The sequence below is a fragment of the Nelusetta ayraudi genome, unplaced genomic scaffold, assembly GCF_046127955.1.
Source record: "Nelusetta ayraudi isolate G7.1 ecotype Tasmania unplaced genomic scaffold, CSIRO-AGI_Nayr_v1 ptg000007l, whole genome shotgun sequence".
Taxonomy (NCBI): domain Eukaryota; kingdom Metazoa; phylum Chordata; class Actinopteri; order Tetraodontiformes; family Monacanthidae; genus Nelusetta; species Nelusetta ayraudi.
Window position 1 is genome coordinate 5025225 of NW_027466057.1, and position 22749 is coordinate 5047973.

At 45.1% G+C, this 22749-nt stretch overlaps 2 protein-coding genes and 1 long non-coding RNA gene across 17 annotated transcripts in view; 1 reads left to right on the plus strand and 2 right to left on the minus strand.

Annotated features, from left to right (window-relative positions):
- Window positions 1-6972, plus strand: part of luzp1 (leucine zipper protein 1) — a 43523-nt gene extending 36551 nt beyond the window's left edge. For all 3 annotated transcript variants that reach the window (XM_076018002.1, XM_076018003.1, XM_076018005.1), the window contains 2 exons: window positions 194-454; window positions 898-6972. In XM_076018002.1, the coding sequence (XP_075874117.1) occupies window positions 194-436 (243 nt within the window). In that variant the 3' untranslated portion in view covers window positions 437-454; window positions 898-6972. The remainder of the gene's footprint in view (window positions 1-193; window positions 455-897) is intronic.
- Window positions 6973-10844: 3872 nt separating this feature from the next.
- On the minus strand, window positions 10845-22725 carry kdm1a (lysine (K)-specific demethylase 1a). Of its 13 annotated transcripts, none has more exons than XM_076018019.1 (23): window positions 22595-22653; window positions 20039-20075; window positions 18900-19187; window positions 18551-18719; window positions 18382-18426; window positions 17915-18048; window positions 17741-17819; window positions 17559-17651; window positions 17361-17467; window positions 17192-17273; window positions 16785-16879; window positions 16332-16349; window positions 16046-16188; window positions 15860-15950; window positions 15602-15736; window positions 14340-14413; window positions 14032-14143; window positions 13798-13930; window positions 13513-13700; window positions 12859-12973; window positions 12617-12744; window positions 12033-12179; window positions 10845-11782 (listed from the first exon to the last, which is right to left on the minus strand). In XM_076018019.1, exons 2-23 carry the CDS (start codon window positions 20066-20068, stop codon window positions 11582-11584), a joined length of 2607 nt encoding a protein of 868 aa, XP_075874134.1. In that variant the 5' UTR covers window positions 20069-20075; window positions 22595-22653; the 3' UTR covers window positions 10845-11581. The 13 variants fall into 13 exon arrangements, with proteins under 13 accessions (XP_075874134.1, XP_075874135.1, XP_075874142.1 ...); XM_076018020.1 differs by lacking the exon at window positions 22595-22653 and adding an exon at window positions 21356-21469; XM_076018027.1 differs by lacking the exon at window positions 20039-20075 and having other exon boundaries at window positions 22595-22725.
- LOC142883282 (uncharacterized) lies at window positions 19359-20011 on the minus strand. The gene is made up of 2 exons (XR_012926032.1): window positions 19618-20011; window positions 19359-19527 (listed from the first exon to the last, which is right to left on the minus strand). It is a non-coding gene; the product is annotated as an uncharacterized LOC142883282 (long non-coding RNA).
- Window positions 22726-22749: the final 24 nt, after the last annotated feature.

Sequence of the window (22749 nt, forward strand, 5' to 3'; positions counted from 1 at the left end):
TCAAAAATCCAAACTGAAAGTCCACCTTTGCTTTCTTCAGAGAATGAGATAAATTAGCTCCAATTGTCTGGCTTTCAAACGAAATTGATGCCAAACCAGCCCATTGAGCAAACTGGTACTTTCCCCAGCTGCTAGTTCAGACTGTGAAGAAGAATTTGATTTTTATCTATTTGTTTATTTTTAACATTTCAAGGCCGCAGATGGCACGCAGTCCAGCGCAAACTTGACGCGCAGCCCAGCCGCTTGGAGGAGGCCGATACCCACCGGTGACTCTCACCACCTGGGGAGCTCTTACGAGAGGGCATCCAAGACGGCAGGCGCCTCCCCTAGAGGGGAGATCTGGTCCAGCCGGGGTCAAGGGTCAGGGAGCAGAGCCGAGGGCAGGAGCGGAGCCGGCAGCAGGCCATGGAGCCATCGACAGTCCGAGCATCATTAGACCTCAGCAGAAGAACAGGTACGGGAAGAGAGCAGGACTCTCACCTCTTCACAGCCTATGATTGTCATTCATTCAAATGGAGTCGGCGTTAAGCACAGAAGCTGCAGAAATGTCACATCTCTCAAAGGCCTTTTCACATAAAATCCCCTGTGTCAAGATAACCTGATACTGCTTAAATCGTAGAAGACGATAAAATACACACTCTCTCAGCTCATGAATCATGTTGAGCTATGCACAAATACCCTGTCTAAGTGACCTTCTATCACATCAAGCATCTGTCCTTCATCCATGTCAAGTTTCTGCTTTCAAGCCAGTATTTCTTTCATTTCACTTGGGAAAATAAATTAGGTCTAAATTTACTATGGTTTTACATGTAATTGAACCATCAAACATCTATTTTCGCCATAATCGGGGCAAAGTTTTTCTAAGATATCCTCCCACTTCTTTTTCTCCCTTTGCAGCTCTCCAATGATCCTTCAATGACAAACTTCAGTCTCATCTTCAGGTGACTTCACCGCTAACACATCTTCCAAAAGCATCTATGAGGAAAAAAAGCGAATGAGCACTTGCATCCACGTGAAACGGCAATACTACCGACATCCTGACTTTGACCCCAAGTGCGAGGAAGCAAAAGCAGAACTCTCTCCGTCCCATAAGGGTCATGAGTGGAAAGACAGTTTTGCCTGTCTCTCTTTTTTTTTCTTTTCCTTTTTTTAATGTAGACGCCTCACCAGCCCATGTTCTCCTCTTCTGCTCCTCGTGCTGGATGTAATATAGTGTAATCCTTAAACCTGACAAGGGAGAGGTTGGCATGCTGGAGATTGCTGGAGATTTTTTTTTTTCCCGCATGCCAGTGAGGTTGAGAGAAAGAGGGACACGGACCATAAGAAATGCCTTTTCAGGAGGACCAATGGAGCGACCTCGACAGAGCTGCTCCGCCTCAGTTTCAACCCTTCCTCGTTGCTCAAGTGTCTGATTCATTCTGCTTGAAGATGTGACCAAAAGGCAAATTACTGTATTTGCTTACGTGTATTATCACAATCACCTTTTCCTGACTCAAGTTAGAGTACTTTTCAAAGGCACACCTGCTTTTTGCCACATTTTCTCATTATCGAAAAGCCCTGCTCACAAAAACACAGCACCCGTTTCCAAGTCTTTGGTTTGTTTTCATCCGCGACCACAGCTCCAAATTAGATACTACCAGATAAACATTTGCATGTTTCTAAGACACTAAAGAGCACTTGAAGACATGTGACACAGCATGTATTCTGCCTCAACGACTGTTGGATGGCTGAATTTCATTTCTCCAAGTCCTGCACCTGAAGATCATTTTTTTTGTTTTTTCATTTAGTTTTTTTCAGAAATGCTTCCCATTCTCTGTTTTTTCCTTTCCAACTCAGCCATATCAAGACAAACAAATCATACTTTGCACGCAATGAAATGCAACGCACACGTAGAGATAAAAGGGGGAGAGGGCGGGGCCTGTTTATAACCTCAAATCATGCTACAATTGTCATGGTGCTTATAGTCTGACAGCTGTTGCAACTGTCTCCATCTGTGTATTTTTTTTAGAGAAGCATAGCAAAACAAATAAATAAATAAAAATGATGGGTTTAGTTTTTAACTCAACAGTGGGCTTTGGATTACCAGCAGACTGGATCTGGTCAGAATCAAAATATTTTCACTGCTGCTGTAAATACTGTGTTCATGCCAGCCGCTCATAGGAAGACATGAGACTTTGAACCACAAGGAGTTGACAGTCCAGGAACAGATTTTTTTGTTTTTGTTTTTTAGAAGTGGCCAGTAATAAAATGTGTTGGGTTTTTTTTCTGTCGGCAAACGGTGTATAACCATCTGTGACTGTTGTCCAACTTTTGGGTGCTGTCGCGAGGCGAGTGGAGGGGCCTTCTAAGATCCTCCTGCTGGATTTTAAGGGTCTGACGCTCATGATTCATTTCAGTTTCGACAGGCGGCGTGAGCTTTGATCCCGCAGCGGAATTTATGAACGCCGAATGCGGCTGCAAATTACTGACTGCTGGATGTGCTCGGGCCGACACGACTCCAGTCTTTGTCTGTCTGACAGGATCATGTAACCATAAATGTGACAACTTGGGACACATGGAATCTGTTGAAGAACTTTTTGGGTTGTTTTTTTTTTTGTTTGTTTGTTTCAAGTTTTTGTTGTGCATCTCAGTCAGAGTGCATTTCTCCATTCTGTGTTCTATCAGCTGTGTCCTAGCAGTAATATTTATTAGTCTCCATCCGTGCACAGGCTTTTTATCATCATTATTATTATTATTATTATTATTATTGTTGTTGTAAAAACAAGATGGTTTGCCCAGGGGCAGGAGCCCAATCTGTCGCTGCTTTGTCACTTTATCGTTTATACAAGCAGGAGATTATATGCAATTCCCACCTTCCAGTGTCTCTAATCATAGCGTACTTGTAGATCAGGGGTGATGACTGTGTAATGATAAGTCCGGGCTGCAGTGTTTGTTTACCTTTAGAATGCGTATTTTCACTAATGTCCGTGTCTTTTATCCTCTGCTAGAACTATAAATACGATATTCATCCGTGCCTTGAGGTAGCAGTGAGGGAGGTACATGTAGATGGTCCAGAACAACTTTTAGCCACATTGTCCCTCTCGCTGTTGCAGATAAATACCATCCACCGTAAACTGAGGTGTATTTTCTTTCCCTTTTTTTTGTCTCTCTTATTTTTACGTTCAAAAATCAATGGTATGATGGAACAATGCAAGTGTGTCTGTGTGTAGGAGCGTCCTCGGTCCCAGCCCCTCCCTGAAGAATTCCAAAACAAGGTTCCTCGAGTTTTTTCCGACCTCACTTCAAAGTACTATTTTAAAGAATACAGACCGCAATGCCCCGAAAAACTATATCTGTGGGATTTAGTCTGTCAAGAGTCACAGAGTACAGGGCAGCCTAAAAAAAAAGGAAGGAAAAAAAAAGATTGCCATGTGGCCTCTTTATGGCTGACTTTATGATAGAGCGAAAACAGACCAAACGCAGCTCCCGGCTCACATGCCAAGATCTGATCATCGTCCCTGCGTTTCTGCTTGTGCTGCCGCTCTTGTCACCCTCTAAGAGGGAAAACCTGTCCTTTGTTTGTCTCAGAAATTTTTTTGACAACTCAAACATGGCCTCTTTCTTGCATTGTTTCCTCTCACAAGGGATCAGAGCACGTTGACTCGGGCAGTGGAATATTGTTACCAGGCGGCCCAGAGGTCATGGGGTCCGGGCAGCATCTAATCCTGTCTTGGCTAAGGGCTTCTAAATACAGAAGAGGTGAGGGGAGATATTCAGCCCTGGCATTGACTTTCCCTCTAGGCATAATTAAAACTCAAGTTGATGGCTTCAAATATCCGCCTGTACCGTAGACTGCACTTGCCAGAGTTGCTGACACGGAGGCTCTACTTTTGGCGCTCGACACGCGAAGCCGTGTGTCGTAAGCGGCGGCCAAACGCACACGTGTTCGCCTGGGAGACTTACAATGCTAGCTTGGGCGACGCAAGTACCCACAGTAACCCACGATCCTGGGTGCATGCCACCAATACAGTGTGTCATCAAGAAAACAAAAAATAGGCCAGCATTCACATCCTTCATGTTTGCCAATCCTCACTGCAGCTTTTCATCGAAGCTTTGCCTCAGGACAATCCCACCTACAGAGTCCAGCTGTCAGGAAACAGTGGAATTGTGTACTGTGGGGTTTCCCTCCCTTTGCTCATACCGGCCTGTTTTAAAAATTACCTTGATGGTCCAGTGTTGGACTCATCTTCAGTTCTATCTAGCTTTAAGTCCCTGTGGAGGTGCCGGACAACGACATGGATCTCCAGAAAACAGTGTGCTTAGCCCTCTGTATACGGCCCTCTGCTAAAAAAAAATATATATATATATATATATATATATATATATATATATATCTGCGTTTAGGAGGAGACAAAAATAACCCTCGTCTGCGAGAGGTGCCTCTGCCCCTTGTGACATCACTATGGGCTGCTTCCCAGTAATCCACCCTGTTCTTGGGAGGCGGAGGAACCAAAGGGTAGATTTTTCTCAGTACTGGGGAGATCACTGACAGCCTACAGACGCGGGTTCTTGTTAGAGAGCACGTGTGACTGCAGTAAAAGAAAGCGTTCTGCCGAGCTCTCATGCCAACATTTTTTCCCCTCTTCCGCTAACTGTCCATCCACTCCACACGGTGGAACATGGCTGTGCTCTGGTTGACTTTTTTTTTTCCTTTTCTTTTTTTAGCTGTCAGCTACATGTCCACCGCTCACATGTTGTAAGTGTTATTCATTGCCTCCAGCGGTGAAAGTGTTGACACGGTAGAATGTGATGACTGTGAATACGTAGCTCCTCGAGCTGAATATTTAGAGCGTTTGAGGGGTGAGAGGGACCGGCTGTTGTGCAAGAAGAGAGTGTGATGAAGACGAGGGGAAAGTCTTCTTCCTTCTTCGCATTCCACCTTCCAAAGAGTTAACAAGAAATCCTCCTGAGCCCTGTTGATGTGTGTAAACATCCGTTACTTACAAGTCGTTGTTTTTTCGTCTTTCCAAAGTAGACTAGAATGTACTTAGGGGAGATTGAAGCGAGCGGTGTGGCAGAAACGGCCAGCAGGGCGGTCAGCATGCCCCTTGTCCTCAAAGGCCTCCATTGTGGAGCCGGGGTCGCGGTGTCGTTGGGCGGCGTGGCCTGTAATCTGCACTTAACCAGCACTTAACTTTAAGACCTCAGAAGACTAATTCCCCACCCCCCACCTCCCTTCAACACCACTGCCCATGGTCACAGCGTTTTGCTCCTTTGTTTCCCAGAAATGTTCTTAAAATGTGTTTGAGAAGCTGCTAGCAGAATGTAAAACCTTCATTTCCACCAGCCAGATCAAAAAAAGACAAAAACGTTTGGTGAAAAGGAAATTGGCATGAACGAATGAAACGCTGGAACGTCGGCTGCCTTTATGGTCCCTTCCTCAGCCTTCTGAATGCTGTGCCAAAATCATTCCACAGTATTTCCAGTTTACAGACTTCAGGTGGCAGCAGCGCGACCCCCCCGCCCCACCCCACCCCCATTGTCTCTGAAATACTGACATTATTTCAAGTCATCGATTTGTGTTGGTCTTCTGCTAATGTATGTGTTTTAGTTCTTTGTTAAACAAAAAAGATGTCTTATTTTGGAGGCTATATCGGATAGATTTTATTTAAGGAGTATCTTTGTAATTTTGTAAAGTGGGCCTTATTATTGAATATATATATTAAGTATTTTTGTCCGTTGTAATTTTAAGAATTACTTTTTTTTCTTATTTCTTTTGCGAGATATTATGCCCGTCTCATTGTTATTACACTCCTGGAGAGTTCTTCATCCTGTATTTTTTGTGTTTGTTATTTTCAATGCAAGACATTTGTCACGACCGGAAACTATCACAGCAAACCTTGTGGATCAGCGCGAGGGTCGCAGGGAGGGTTCAAGAATGACAGCAGAGTGGGTTTTATCGGAGCTGAGCAGGTCTGCGGCGCTGAGTGGTTCACCATGTGCTGCCCGCGCTTTTATCGGGGACCTTCCAACGCCCCAGCCCCTCGACGCTGAGCCTTTGCTCCTTCGCCCATAAATCTGTGGTTTCGTCGACCTTCTGTGCTGTATGTTTGTAAGAGCTGCCAAAGAACGAAGCGTGCAGGCTCCTCCGTACACGTGTACATGAAGCTAAGATTATTTTTTTTAAAGGTCCCATATTTTGCCCATTTTTATAACCCCAAACTCCAATGGAGCTATTTTGCACTGTAATTTACTCCCCCCGCAAAACAACACATCTACAGATTAAACCCTCTGTTTATAGCTCTACTAAAACTGATAATTTATTGGACCTTCCATCTGTTTGGAAGGGGACAAAAGAGAGGCGGCCTCAGAGGCAGCAAACTGCACCTGGCTGGAGGCGTTGTCACTAACCTACTTTGGGTGTATGTGCCCTTTGTGACATCACAGAGGGCTCATTTGTCAAACTTTAGGTCTTGGCACAGATTTTTCTGAAAGGTTAATGATGCAAAAGAAGATTTGTGGGAAGTTCATTGGCAGGTTAGACATACATTATTATTGCAAGACACTAGGAAAGTGCAATTAACATAGTATGCGAAAGAATCAAACACTTTGCCAGATGTCATCTCCCAAATACATTTTACACCCTTACAAAAAAATCTGGCCTGTACAATCTTATTTTTAACTTCTGAGTTTATAAAGTCTGTGTGCAGAAGAAGGAGGCTGACAAACAGAGGTGTCAAAGACAAACTTAATGAAATCAGTGTGAAAGGGTTTCTTCTGTGATTTTAATATCTCTTCTCGTCGTGTCAACAGTGTCAGGTTAACTCATTGGGAAGGCTGTACTTTTTTTTTCCTCCCCTGTCTTAGACGTAATACATTGTGCATGTTTTAACCTTACTGTGGCTGGCGCACTCTGCATGTAGGCCTCTCGAAGCTGCCAACTGTACAGCAAACCATATGTATTCCAATAAAAATACATTAAAAAAAAAAAAAGTAAGCAACCTGTTTGTAATGTGTCTTTTGTCAGTATGTTCACATGTTGCTGATGCTGTGTAAAACTGTGTGTGTGTGTGTGTGTGCGTGCGTGTGTATGTATGTGTGTGTCAGAGAGATGCACGAGCTCAGCAAAGTTGTGATTTCACGGCCGTGCACCCTCTGCGCTGGAGCGGGTCGGAGAGGGCGCAGCAGCTGGCGCTGCGCAAAAATTAACAGGCAGGCAAACGAGGCAATTTGGTCAGGTAGAGCGAGGGGGAAACCACAAGCTGGTTCGGAATGCAAAGTCAGCAAGCGCCAACTTCTCTCAAGCAGCTACGCCTCTCTCTTTTTTTTTGTGCGGGCCAGCCGTTTTGCAAATTGCCTCTGCATGCGGAATTATTGTCTTATCCGCACAATCTGGCCCGATAAAGCCTGAGAAAATAGTCAACCTTCTCTCGTCAACGGGCACATGCAAGGCAGAAGAGATTTTTTGCTAAAAATGTTTTCATTTGATCCTCTCAACCACAGGCTGAAAGGTTGTGTTTAATATTAAAAGCAGTCGTTGGATTCGGCTTTGTGGCTTTAATATTGGGGTAAAGACTGATGGCGTAAAAGAACCAAATGTTCTGGCTGAGAGGAAACGTGGCCTCTGATGCGCAACATTCTGGTCTGACATTGTGAAATAATAGTTGGTGCCAATAATATAAACTGTTAATGACGGCGTGAAAATTCCGCCTAATCCAATGAAACTAAACTTATTTTCCAGACAAGACTTAAATTTGACTTTAATTTGTGAGATATTGATCAATCAATTCAGAGGACATACTTCAACTTTTCATTGCAGGAGAAACTAAATTTTCTGGAGAATGGTGGCGGAAAATCGAGTCTAGGCTCTGACACAAAGCAGGCTTGAATGGAACAAATTTGATTAGATTATTGAAAACAGCTGGGCGATAAAAGATTTTCGGCATTCCATGTGTAAAAGCGGGAGCCGATTGGAAATCATTCCAGCTTTCAATTTCAACATAGACAGATGTTTATTGCTTATTTATTGTCACTTAGAGGGGGTGAGGGATGATTAGTTGCTTGTGGGGTGTCATGAGGGGAAAACATTTGACACATGGAGGGTTAACAACAGTGTGTCCTGCTTTGTGCTTGGTTTAATCTGTCCCAAGTTCAGATGCAGGGAGGTGCTGGCCTGGCACAGTGGTGCTTGTTTGGGCCCTGGTACTCCTAAACCTCAGCGCTGGTGCCTGACCTGAATTAGTGCGGTGAAGTCAACCATGGCAATGACTCAGCTCTCTGCTCCAGCCATGCCGGGGCAGAGGAAGACAGAGGAGGGAGTCGTGAGAGCCAGAGAGAGAGGTGTCACAGTTTTTTGTGAAAATGAATGGGCCACTGAGGTTTTAGGCCAGCAGCTTCCAATCTGGCACGTTGAAATGTGGTCTAAATGTAGCTTGTGTGATATGTGGTATTAAGAGTCATTTAGAGGGGCAATTAAAATGGGTATGAAACAAATGTTGGCAACTGCAGACTTGAAGTGTTGATATTTTTTTTTTCTCAATGCAGCTGCAATTGAGGTAAATGCTAACACACTGCCCAGACTGCTTGCACACGCAGCTAATTACTTCAGAAACCACGATTGCCAGGTGGTGGTGGTACTTCAGTCAAAAACCCTTCCTTCTCGATGCAGGTAGCACAAGGACAATGAAATCTCATTCATTCATGTTAAAACGGACATGGGTGAGACTTTAACTTTTATTGCCATGTGTCAACAGTGGCAAACCACTTTTGTAACATCCACCATCCTGGCCTCGCTGTGAAACAACACAGCTTTATGTTGTCTCCCATCTCCTCACAAAGTGCAGACCCCGCGCTTGCTGGGGTCTTGTTTTGATGAAACTGACCACCTCAACAACATCAGTCATGCGACAACATCACATTTCTACCTGCCACACGGGATGACGTTGAGCGTTGCGTGCGCTAAGTCATAATATCGCGCCAGTCGCGGCGTAGATCACGTACTGATGCAAAGGTGTTTGATTACGTTCTATCAGCGCTGGAAAACTGTTCATTGTCCTCTGGCTTTTTCGCTCGCGGCTCGCGCATTAGAAAGAAAATACACCAGACGCCGAAACGATCGCCCCGCTTCAAGTCTGGCGTGAACGACACCGTCGTTCCGCAGCTACTCGCGGAACCATTCTCCAGCCAAAAGTGGCCAACAACAAAGAACACCGGCCACCGCCGGACTCCTGAATTCTTCTTTTCGTCCCTGTCAAATATTTGTCCATCATGTGTACCTGACCAGCGTTTATCATAGCTACAACCTACTGAACACTTTTTGTTCATTGTTCCGCCGTGGAAAAAGCTCCGACGTGAAAACATTAGTTCCCCCGGGCGCCCCGTCTCCCTCCCGCCCGGTGTTTCGCGCGCCCCCAGGTAGGCCTTACCTTGATGGACGACACGGTGTGACAGTGATTAGCGCTGTCGCCTCGCAGCAAGAGGGGCGGGTTCGATCCCAGGCCTCTCTGTTTCTCAGGTACTCCTGTTTCCTCCCGCAGTCCAGTAACATGCGAAACACGTGAGGCGAAATTGACAGAGGAGTTGACCCCGCAACCCTAAATGAAGGAGGAAGCGGGTATAGGATTGAGATGGCCCTGTCTACATCGTTTGAACGTTGTGTTATGTGTGTTATGTGCATTATGGCTGATAAAAATGTGAAGTTTGATTTATTTTATATACGTGACATCATTTGCTAACAATGCTCAACCAAAAGTACTGCCGTCGGCAATACCATCGTCATCTCAGGTCATTGTAGTTTTCTGTCACACTAAACAGAACAATGTAATTATATTTTATAACATACGCTACTTTACCTAGTCGGTGGACATGTTTCTATTTCGATTCGGCGGCTCCTTCTACAAATTCAGGCCTGGGCCTATGGAGTTTCCCTACTACAAAACTGCTAATAGATAATTGCGCTTCTCTACCAGCTGGGGGTAGTAATGAGTCCAAACTATCTAGTGTTGCCGTTGAGGTTCAAAATTAATTTAAACTAAGGCATGTGCATAGTTTCATTAAAATACCTTTGTAAAAATAAGAATAAATATAAAATGGACATTACATTCCAGGAAAAAATTGATGCCAGTCAACTAAAACGGTAAAATGGTTGAAGTCTAACAACTACATGATTTACATTGTGATTTTTATCAGAAGTGTTTGCACCTGTGCGTGTGCATTCCACGTTACACCCTAAAACTCTCTATGTGCCCCGACACGCAGGATTCCTGTAACAACTCATTTTAACTTTCTGCGTCTCCACCTCAGCATGATACAGTGTGGGCTCTGGGCCATTATGAAGAATTATGAAGAATAACCTCACCAAGTCAACTGTTACACACTGCAATGACTCTTATGGTTTACCAGGGAGGTGAAAATACCCAAGTACCGCCTTCCAAAACCCCAGCAGAAATTACTGTTGTTGAATAGAACATCTTGTTTGGTCACGATAATAATAATAACCACATCTCTGGGGGGAAAACAGGGTTTGTGGTGCAGAGGCCTGCATGGAAACAAGAGGGGGCACGGAGCCCTGAAACTACTCTGTGGAGAAGCTCATGGTTGACTATTTAAATCCTTCCCCTCATTCATAGGATCACCCATCATGTGGGCGCTGCTATTGTAGACCCCGTCTCTTGTTCTTGCACGCAGAACAATGGTGGGGACGCTAAAAGCAGCAACACTGGAGACGACTGGAGGGTGAAGCGAGATTGCATCCATAATGGTTTCAGACAAACTTGCCTTTGAATGCAACATTCACGTAACCCAGTTAATTAATATTTTTAGCAACACTGTCTAAGTTGTCTGTAAAATACCCTGGCAAAAACTAAAAAAATCCCATGTTTTATTTTACTTCTTCTGCCTGCTCCACACTGTTAAAACACATATCTGGAAATCATCCCCTTTGCAACTTTACAAAAGTCACTGCCATCTCTTGGACACCTGTCCCAGGCTAATTTGCACAAGGCTGAACATTTTTAATGATAAAATAGGCACGTTTTCTCCACTCGTGTCCAGGACAAAACATGCATGAGGTCTTAAACCTATAAGTTTGCCAAAAGAAGCCCCACTGACATCAAGTTAAGGTTGTTTTTTTTTTTTTTTTAATAACAAATGACATAAAAAAGTATGTGGAGCCAGAAATAATAAAATACTTAAATTGTAATGGAAACAACAACAAAAAAAATACAATTCTTTCTTTCCATTTCTTTTGGCATGTATTTTTTTTTTTTTAGCTTTCTATACAAACTATTTTCACTAAACTCTGCACTTCTAAAGGCCATTAGAAATTCCAGAAGCAAACCAAAAAGTATACAGCATGAAGACAACCAAAACAAGTCCTTAGAACAGACCATAGTGGGGTTAAAAAAAAATCTCATTTAAATAAAGGATGTATCTTCACATCTGTCACATGATATCCACTTTATGGATGCGTATACATTTAGCATGTATCGGGGCATATAAATAGATGTAGGGCACTGCAAACATGCTACACATGGAGTCAAAAACACAGAGCCACTCCCAGTACCAAACATAAAGGCATGTTTCGTGTCGGCCGATCTGAACTTCACACACTGGCGGTGGCCTGTGTCTGCTGGGGATTGCTGGTGGCTGCGGGCATGGCCTGCCGCGGTAGAGTGTACATGGCGCCCAGGAACTGGTCGGCGATGCGTCCGGCCTCGCGGAGCCCGCTGAGGAGTGCGCCGTGGACGGTGGCGGGGTAATTCCTGATGGTGTGCTCCCCGGCAAAGAACAGACGTGGAACCGGCTGAGGAAGGAGGAAAGAAAATGTGTGGAATTATAATCCCAGCTGGGGGAGGCATCTTTGAAGAGATGAAAGCGGTGTGGTGATCAAGAAACGATCAGGTCCTCATGTTTTGTTCACAAACAGCTCCAAACGCTCTGTGTTGGTAACCGACTGCTTTGCGTTTGGGTAAATATTGTGGTCAGACTGGGACGCCTCCACGGCAAAGCACGAGAAACTGGCATTTACGTGACTGGACAGCTGCAACCGTTACCTGTGGGGCTCCTGGGATCGCCGGGCCCGGCGTGATGGGTTGTGCCATGAGGTCGTAATCGTTGCCTGAGGAACCTGCAGCGACGTAGGAGTAGGAGCCTCGCGCCCAGGGGTCGGCACGCCAGCGAGTGACCACAGTTTCTTTTGGCTGCAACGACAAAAACGTTGTTTCAGCAAAATTCCATGACAACACTTGGTGAAAGGGGGAACGGGTGGGGGGGCGTAAACAGCCCAACGGCAAAACAGTTCTCAGCCTCGCCTCAGTGCTTGTTGCTTACACTACATTTAAACCGAAAACAAATGGCTTATGTTGACGAGTGACTTGTGCTGCTTCTTGACTCACACTGGCTTGAATTAAATTAAATGATTTGCAGGGGTTGCTTAAAGTGAATTTGACAACCTACTCAAAGTAGGTGGCGAGAAACAGCTGAAACAGTTCAGGTTTTAATTGTGCACGTTATGAAAATACATAAGTGCATTTAAACAAAATGTCCCACTTGTCAAACACGTTAATTTTCTGAGTGAGAGAAACGGGCGGCAAATGAGAAGAACGTCGTGCTCCAGTGTTATTAGGCGTTTGCGTACCTGTGGCACGGCGCTGCTTCCGAAAATCCCTTTGAGAATGGCAAGGCAGCGTCCCACAATCACATCGTCGCTGATGTTCTCCATGATGCCGGCAGCCTCACCCGCCATCAGCGCCAGCAGGATGGGGGCTGAGGAGAACATGTGAAGCCATGCTCGTCAGCAATCGCACAGATTAAGAGGCACAGAGAGCTCCCCAGAGTAATCGACTGCAAAGGTGCGAAACAAAAAAAAACCTTATTCACCTTTGTAAAGGTTCCAGAAGAGGAAGAGTTCACCCCGACTCGCTGTGGTGGAGCCAACGTGGCCGAACAGGTTGACGCTGGGATCCCAGAACACGCGGTCAAAGCACAGCACCACCTGCAGACAGTGAGGGGTATGGCATAGGTGGTCACACAACAATAGGCCTGAAGCTTGTGATTGTGAATGTCCAGCAGTGCATCTCAGGCTGAGCATTTTCACTGTGGATGCTTGTGTGAGCAGCAGAGTGCCCTCTGCTGGGGGAACAACAGGAGAGCAGAGCAGATTGCATAATAATGCAGTATTCTTCTCAGCGCTGCAGTAAATTCTGGGATGGCGAGGCTGCCGCAGATGATGCTGAGATACCCGGTGACGCAAAACAAGCACTCCGGTGAGACTGGTGGCACGCAAGCAGAGATAACCTGAGTGAGCATCCCATCCGTATTTCCAGCTACACATTTTCAACCTAAGCAGTAGACCAAGATGAAGCAATATCATCTGAACAACAATGGCTGATGGACTGACAGTTCATTTGTACAAGCTGCATACGTTACTCGACTGAATAAAACACAAAGCGAATTCTACAGTTTGGCGAGCGAGTTCAGAGGAGCAGGATGTTATCGTGGATTTTAAAAAACAAAAACATAATGAAATGTAACCTTGTTGAGGTTGCCAAAGCCCATCCTCTGTATGGCCGACGTCTTCCACTCGGGCAGAGGGGGGACAAACTGCACAGCAGAAGGCTGCTGCTTCAGGACGCCCAGTGGCAACGTGCACAGCACGGCGTCGCACTTGTAGATGAAGGTCTGGGTGGTGGAGCGAGTGTTGACCGCGATCACCTCACAGCCTGCGGAACAGAGATTTTTTCCTTGTGTTAAACCGATGCGGACACGCGACGCTTGCGCGATTCACAGGAGGAGCTTGGCAAGCTCGGGTGTACGCACCGGAGGCCGTGTATCGGACCTGCCGCACCGCCGTGTTCAGCTTGATGTCCAGGCCTTCGGCCAGAGCCACGGGCACGCACGAGTAGCCGTTCCTGACTGTCAGGTGACTGCCGGTGAACTCAAAGTCGTCATCCTGCGGGAAAACGGATCCGCTTTTTCTTGTTAATACCTCCTGCACGACGCAATGGCGTCTATGACCGGTTATGTCAAGTCAAACTGGCTGCGTGCGCGCACCTGGTCCCAGTGTTTTAGAGAGAGGGTGGAGAGGGGGGTGGCGTTGGCAAACTCCAGGTTGGCAAAGTGCCAGTCCAAGATCTGCCGATCCCTGGATGACAGGTAGACGTCGCTGTGGAAGAAAGCACAGAGAAAACGTTCAGGCGTCAGACAGACAGGTTTAATCAGGAAAAGACCAAATTTGCATAAATCTAAGCAGAGATGAAGTGATGTGATGTACCTGAACATGCGATGTTTAATTTAAAAGGTTAAAATTGCAGCAGGTTAAAACACAAGTACCAGATCTACGATTCCAAGAGATGGGTTACCTGGGCGGATTGGCTTCCAGCTCCTGCAGCTTCTCCTCCAGCTTCACCTGCAACTCCAACAGTTCGTCGTACTCCTGCGTTTAGGACAAAGCATAGAGGGGGTGGATTCATTTCAGATCTCAAACTGTGGTCGCTTGTGCTTGCACGTGCACACCGGGGTCATGTGAGAGACAAAAGCAGCTGTTGCAGGAAAAAGGCAGAGTCAGAGTCTCGAGCTCGCCACGGCAGACGCAAGAAAAACAGCAGTCACAGTCGGCAGTACCACCTACTGACACACAAAGCAGCACTGCGGTTAACATCTTTTTGATGCTCGCGAGCCAACACACTGGCCTGGCAAAAAAAAACACTGAAACGGAAAGAATACCCTGCCGCAGCCGTTCCCCCGACCGTCCCCAGAGTCTTGTTAAATGCTTTAGTCATGCGTGTCGCGGACACACACACACACTGTCTTAAGTGCTCACTCCGTTTTGCTGAAACACGCATCCGCAGACAGTCGGCCCCGGATTCGGGCCCTTGAAGTGGTTTCTCAGATGGCGGATGGGCAGCAGACGAATCGGGTTCAGACACCAGCTGTGTTTAAACCAGCTAAAGCCTCCCTTTAAACTACACACGCGGCAGCAGCGTTTATCTGAACCCAAAATAAAACTGCCATTGAGGCTCTAATAATACATCCTACTGACGCATTAAACCGCTAAAACACAGGCTCGCTCGCTTTACTTGGACAGCACGGCAGTGTTCTGTGGGTCATCTTCTTTCCTGACCCAGAAGTCCATAAAAAAAAGGCCATTTTAAAATGCTACCAGCTCTGCTTTCTATTTTTAGTGGATATTATTTCAGCTTTGCCTGTTGTTATCCTTGACAAAATCACGTAAAAAATTATTTTTCCGGTTGGCCAACTGGCTTCAGGTACAAAAATCAAGCCAAGGAAATCTAATATTACTTCAAAGTTGTTTGAATTAGTTCCACTGAAAACACAGACACGATGTAATGCCCACAACGCCGCGAAGAAACACAGCTGGAAACTGTTTGCTGTTAAACGTGACTTCTTGTAGTCGTTAGGGTGTCGCAGGCTGGTTTCTGCTCGTAAAAGAAAAAAAAAAGTCTAAGACGGCAATGAAAGCATCACAAAGGAATCCATCTTGGAAAAACAACAAGTCTGGATAACTGCCTCGCAGAATCTAAATATTTATGAGATGCCTGTGGAGCATTTGGACCTTTGTTTTTGAAATTTCGGGGCTGTTTTGCCCAAAAGTTAGTCTCACCTTGCATAGCGCTGTGAGGTCGCGGTGTTTGCTCTTCACCAGGAACTCTGCTGTGATGTCTCTTGGTGGCTTGACTTCACTGGCCTCCTTATACTGCTGATGAAGCTCTTTAACCCGCTCTTTAGTTGACACCAGCTACACAAGGTACGAAAAGGAACAGAATTTTGTCAAGGTCAAGACTCATCCGGGTGACAACCTCCGTTTTGACATGTTAACTCCCCCAGGAACCGGTGAGCCTCGTTTGCAACTTGAGCTCACCTTGTTGAGAAGATCCCTGAGATCCTCCTGAGTCTTGACGATCTTCTTCCAGTGCTCGATCTGCTCGTCTTTGACGTGCTTCTCCTGCAGCCTGAGCACAGACACACAAACACATAGCACTGTTGTTCCTCCTACGTCTCTTTACTGTCCAGAGTTTGAACTCATGTGGTGAAGAAGCGCACTCACTGTATGACCACTTCCAGGGCTTGTCCCAGAGAAACAGGCTTGTTGTTGAGGAAGTTGAAATCCAGCTGGTGACTGAGGTAGGAGGTGGCCTCCAGTAACCTGTTGAACTCTTGCTCCACCATCTCATCTTTTTCCTTGGGCACCTGGATACGGACACATCAGCCATATGAATGCCAGCACAGATCAAATCTACTTACAATATACATCTAAATTCTGTGTTGCACTTTGAGGACAAGTGTCCGATGGCTAACAAAGAAGAATGTGTTACAAGTGAACCAATACATACGCTTGTGCACCGTTCGCCCTTCATACCAAAAGACACCGACGAGAGTGGTGAAGACAAAAAGGAAGGGGGAGACAGAAAAACAAGTTAAGTAAACAGAAGTTTAACTTCAAACAGGTTTGCACAAAAGTAAACATGGACATTTAATTTGCCTTTTCCTGTAGAAGAGGAAACCACTTCCACATGACGTGAAGGGCTCTGAGACTCCTGCTGCTGGCTAGTCCTGACTTTTAGGGAAGTGCCCTGAAAATGAACCTAAACATCCTACTACTGCTGCTGCTGCCACTTAATAGGTGGCACAAAAATGAGAGGGATGGCCTCTTGTTTATTTCCAATCGGGTTATATTAAGCACAGAACCCTCAGAGCAATAAGGCAAATGTACCAGAAGACCCAGTGGAAGTGGTTGTGACGATACGACAGACTCTGGAGTGGAGCTGCAGAGACGCTTTACTCACAGCCTGGCCGTTGGCTTCATACAGTGGGCACTTCTGTTTAATCTTGGCCAGCTCCATGTTGACCTGCTTACTGATCACAGCCATGGGGTTTCCACCTAAACACACAGACACAAACACACCTCATGAGGGAACAGCATCAGCGTGGTAAAAGGACACCCTCTGCAGGCGCGTTTTGCTCACTGTTTAAAAAAGGTCACTCTACCAGTGCCTTCGAACAACAACCCAACCCAAACTGTGCAAGACCGAACACACATGGAGTGTAAAATGACTTAAAGACGTTTTATATTTAAATTCTTCAAAATATCCACCTTTCATAAAAAGCATATTTAGAGTTATTTAACATGTTTTTCTTTCCTCCTCATACTTCACAACTTGGTCAACTGAGACTGAGAGTTTCTGACTCTTACCCAGCCCCGTCACCACCATGGCGCCCAGGTCGGCAACATAGTTTCCTTTCCTGAATGTTGCCACTCTGCCTCCAACACGATCCTAAAGGGAAAAGGGAAAGAAATTTCACAGTGACTGGCTGGGAACTTGTGGGGCATCGAACCAGGTGAGCAAATGTCTCCAACTCACCCTGGACTCCAATACAGTAACATCCATTCCGAAGCTCTGCAGCTGCCTGGCTGCGGCAAGACCCGACACTCCTCCTCCAATAACAATAACTTTGCCGGTCTTTTTAGCTGGCAAGAGAGGATATAATCCGTTACTTCTGGTAAAAACTTTACAGTTTGTTTTTTTGTTTGTTTTTTACAATGAAGAAACAGAACTCACTGGGCAAAGGCTTGACCCTTTTGTAAATACCAAAGTTAATCAGGCCGTGTCGTTCCAAGTAGCTGTGTATCCTGTTGACCAGCATTGTATCACCTGGAAAGAGGCAGAGACAATGTCATCCGTCACGTCTCTCAAGCTTTGTTTCCTTGATCAGGAAAGGCTGAAAGAATTAAACATCTTACTGTTGTATGGAGCCTCGAGCTGCTGCAGTGCTGTGTCTATGGTCAGCTGGATCTTGGGGTTGTCAAGCCACAGTTGGAGCTGCATCAGGGTGGTAAAGACAAAATGGTTATGATACGTCCGTCAGTCACACCAGCGATTAACTGCAGTCTCATCGCGTTTACAACATCACCTACCGTGCGGTTGCGAATGTAGAGGAACACCTTCTGGGTTTGCTGCGGCCCGCTGATGATGTCAGGGAAGCAAGCAGCCTCCTGAGAGGTCATTCTGTCATGAGGAAGACGGCTTTGGAAAGCAGCTCCTTCCACTCCTGATTGTTAATATTAAAATATTTGATTAGTTGGAGTCAGCAAAGAGCAGCTTCAATGACCACTTTTAGTTTATTTCCTCCACAAAACATCAGTTTCATTAAGCATTTGTGATATGATTACAATAGGGATTATTGTTTTTTTTAATTAGCAATATTTGTTGAGATTCCTGAATGATCTCAGTCTTAATCAATGAATAGTCTTTTATATTGTGAATAGCCATAGTAGAAAATGGTTTTGCTAGCTGTTGTGATTATTTATTTCTTATCCACAAATACATATTATTGATGATTATTAATGAAAACATTTTTCATCCAAAGAATTGTAGTACATACCGTAAAATACACCATCATTATAATTATTGTTCATCATTATAGAACCTACAGACAGACACTGATTTTACAGAGCTGCCTTCAGCAAATCGAAATGAACACTTATGCACCTTCTGTATTTTCATTAACCAGCTGTTATCCTGTCAGCTTCATCAACCTCAGACAACCTTACCAGATGGCTCTTCAGGTTCACTGTCGTTCTCTTCCTCCACCGGAGGAGGTGGTGGAGGGATGACCTGCTTCCTCTCTTTCTCAGCCTTGGCGTTCCTCTCCTCCTCTGAGTAGTATTCATCCTCCGACAGGTTAGCCAGGCTTTCGTCCATCTCACGGTACTCCACCTGCAACAGTAGGCACAATAAAAGCATCATTAAAACCATTATCAAGATATCAACCTTGGAGGAATCCAGCGGGGTTTGATTCTCCGCACAAGTGACACGGGCATCAAATATTTATTTGGTCAGTTTCACACCAACCCCCCTCCCTGCGCTTGCAGGGAGGGTCCAGAAACCTAAAATGTTTACTTTTGCTCGCTTGCGCCGACTGGTTCTGCGAACTTCTGCTGAGTCTGGGTCTACCCCACCAGGCCCTGCTTGATGTGGTAAAGCGGCCCCTCCAGGCTCCCCGCTGGGAGACGACCTCTCTTTCTTCTTTACGTCCATTGGGCCAGCAGCTGAGGCTGACGGGCCAGACTGCACGTCAGAAGCTGGAGCCCTATCGCTTCCCGCAGTTCCCGCAGAGGAGGAGGACGATGAGGAGCCAGCATCTGACTTCTTGCTAGACAGCATCATGGAGGACGTCGGAGGCCTCTCCTAGGTACAAGGGGAACAGAAACTGGATGAAACCCATCAACATGAAAGAAATGGCCACCAAAACAACCGTTCCTTTTCTTTTTAATGAATGGTTGGAATGTGAATGTTCAAGAAGTATAATCAATGAAAAAGAAATGAAAAAAGAAATGGACATAATAAAAAGGAAAGCTGTGTTCCAAAACCAATAAAGAACAAACAAGACAAAGATAACAAAAGAGTTGCTTTTGTGTCCTTACAGGTATGGAGAGATACAGAGAGATGTCACTGTATAACTTCTAGGTCAACACTGCTCTTTGGGCCTTTAAAACAATCATGTTGCATTGAAAGGAGGTACCTCTCACTCACCCCCCCCCCCCCCCCCCCCCCCCCCACACACACACACACACACACACACACACACACACACACACACACACACACACACACACACACACACACACACACACACACACCATGATAACAATACTCTCCAACGACCTTTAATCAGGTGGCAGCCTATTCTGTTAATTATTTCAAATGCATGATAGGTAAAAAATAATTGGATGACACATACTCGTCATCCTGTGACCATAGCGTTATCTGACAGAACAGCAGACCCACTTATCACCAGTGTCTCCCACCGCTGTCTTATTTGACACCAACATTACAAAGTTTCAAATTTAATGTGAAATATTACGTATTTCAGTGTCTCTGTGTGTTAAGGTCTGAACATCTAACCCAATCAGACAGACCTTTAAAAAAAACATCAAACTTGTTCGAACGTGGTGATTTGAGAAGCGTTAACTGTGACATGAATGTCATGGTGTATGAAATGAGAGCTCCATAGTTACAGTAACCTTGTCTTGTTTTACCCATTTCTCCGTGCACCTGGTAATATCCATTCAAACACTAAGAAATGAAGACAGAACCAGAAATATGGTTACGAACAGAACCAGCGGTACACAACGTCGCCCTTTCGTCTTTAGGCACTGACCAAAGAATTAAAAAAAAATATATATATATAATAATAACCGATAGGCGAAGGCAATGCGGCTGAGCACACATTGAGAAGCTGATCGAATTAGCTAAATGCACTGGCCAGACACATTACATAGTCACTACAACTCGGGCAAACCTAAATCGATCAGAGCATTACAGCATCCATCTAGCCTCACCTCAGTAAGGCCACCTCTCCTGCGTTCGGAGTCGTGGGAGGTGCTGGAGCCTACGCCAGCTGTCTTGGGGCGAAGGCAGTGCACACCCCGGACAAGTCACAGGGAGAACATACAGACTCCACACTGAAAGGCCGCGGGAACGAACTTACAACCTTTTTGCTGTAAAGGGGACAGTGTTAACCGCCGCCTGGCGGTTAACACTGTCCATCACTGTCATGGCACCCGCAAACAACAATTCTCAGGATGTAACTACGGGGCATCTGTGATAAGTCAAGGTCGCTGCTCATTCATTTATGCCTTCCCGATAAAATGGACAGCAAGCAATGGGGATGCTAGCAAGTGTTGTGTCCTGGTTTCCTTGCCGTACAGCAGATTCGATTATTTTTGTTGGAGGAAGGTCGAGTCCAACTCGACGCAAAATTGTTTATTTCATATTTTCTTTATTTTCGTTTTTTTTTTTAAATGTCACTAGTACGTAGCGTTAATTTACAGAAGCATATTCGCTGTGGTTGGTACATGTGGGCTGCGACTTTAAAATCGCCGGTAATATGTTGTGCATGTTTGTGTCGAATCTGCAACTGTCCGGCAAGGAAACAAGCTAATTCGGAAACCAGTGGGGGCACAACACGACCACGAATAGCTAACATCATTGTCACGCGTTAGCTATGTATATTTCTGCTAACGCCGCTCCCTTAACCCACATCCAAATGCAATGCATGGCTTAATTTAAAGGCCTCTAAAAAAACATGTATTTCTATACACTCCGCAAAGAATTTCGTGAAATGAATATTATAACAACAACAAATAAATGCTAGTTCGCATTGCTAACAATAGGACTTGGCTAGCGCCTGCATTGACACAGCAGCAGCAGATGCGACCCGGTAAAGGGAAAAACGCTAAATCGTTGGTAAGATGTGTTCGTTAACGTTCAAAAACAACCAGCAGCCACCAATACACCAGACAGTTTTTTCTAAACAATGTATAGCATTAATAACTGAAAAATGTTAATAGTACCTCGCAATCCAGTGCCGATGTAAACACTAAAGCACAAAGATGGCAAGTACCAACTCGAGTTTCAATGAACGTCTTTGTGACTGGTTGACAAAGAATCTGACGCGTTACCTCACAGCAAGATGGTTGGTCAAATGACTGGTCAATCTAAAAGAAGGTGGAGTTTTGCTATCTACTACGAAAACCGTTTAGCATAGCCCCAGCTTTTAGTGAAATCCTTAATTTGTCGATGATAATACTACTATGTTGTTCAGCGTTGGTATTACTGTCTAAAAAAAAAGGCTGAAAACCAGATGACGATTTAAAAACAAAATGTCGCCTTTAGTCTTTAGGCCCTGAGCTAAAATTCATAACTGCTGCTGATTTGATTTCGTAATGCGGTGCAATGCACGCTGTAAACACCTTGGTCAAATTGGTTAATACGTTAGCCAAACTCATTATATACAACTTGCGGCTGTAAAAATCACAGTATTATGCCAACCATCAAATTTCTATGACTGGTTCTCGTGCACCCGGTGTGACATGGGGTGCTGGAGCCTGTCCCAGTTGTCTTTGGGCAAAGTGTGGGCAGAATATACCCCCACACAAGTTACCAGTTCAAAGAGACAAACAACCAATCAGACAGACAGACGAATGGGCACTTTAAAGTCCTCATCGTTTTAACAAGCACGAGGAATGAGTAGAATTCACGCAGACAGAAAGAACATGGACTCCACACAGTGCCATAATGCTAAGCACCGCGCCAACACAACAGTACGAGTACTTAAAAAAAAACAAAAAAAACAGTGAGAACATTATTTTTTTAAATCGAAGTCAAAGCCATCAATTTACAGCCAAGCCGATAATGGGTCAACGGTTGCATGCAAGTTGACGCAGACGCTAGCAGCCACGAAAAGACATCAGTATCATCATGCGTTTATTGCTTCCTGCAAAGCGCCGCTCACTGACTGTACAGACAAAAGAAATGCACTTTTTTTTTTCCTGAAACGCGAATAGTGCTGCAAACGCAGTTTGAAATATAATCCACAATGAATTTCTTGAAATACACCGTACAAAATGTGCTAGCACGCATTTGATAACACAATAGGCTCTGCGACCTGGTGAAAAATACAACACTGCATCGTTGGCCAGGCGATCTGAGCATTTATTAAGAGTTTAAAACCACCAGTAGTTATCTAAACCTAAAACAGTGTTATTCGGGAGGTAACATGTAGGATTCAATGTTGAAAAATATTGTATTACCTCGAAATCCCGGTATCGACGTAAACACTGAACACACAAAGAGGGTAAGCCTAGTTTCAATGAACTTCTTCCTGATTGGCCGACCAAGGATCTTACACAATACCTACCAGTAAGCTGGTTGGTCAAACGAACTGTCAGTTTCAGGGAAGGTAGCG

Coding starts and splice junctions, on each gene's coding strand:
- kdm1a (XM_076018014.1), bottom strand. CDS start 20,068: ATGGATATTACCAGGTGCACGGAGAAATGGGTAAAACAAGACAAGGTT. Junction 19,188..20,017: donor TAAAACAAGACAAGGTTACT/GTAACTATGGAG, acceptor CCTTGTACCTAG/GAGAGGCCTCCGACGTCCTC. Junction 15,951..16,045: donor GCCCTGGAAGTGGTCATACA/GTGAGTGCGCTT, acceptor GTCTGTGCTCAG/GCTGCAGGAGAAGCACGTCA.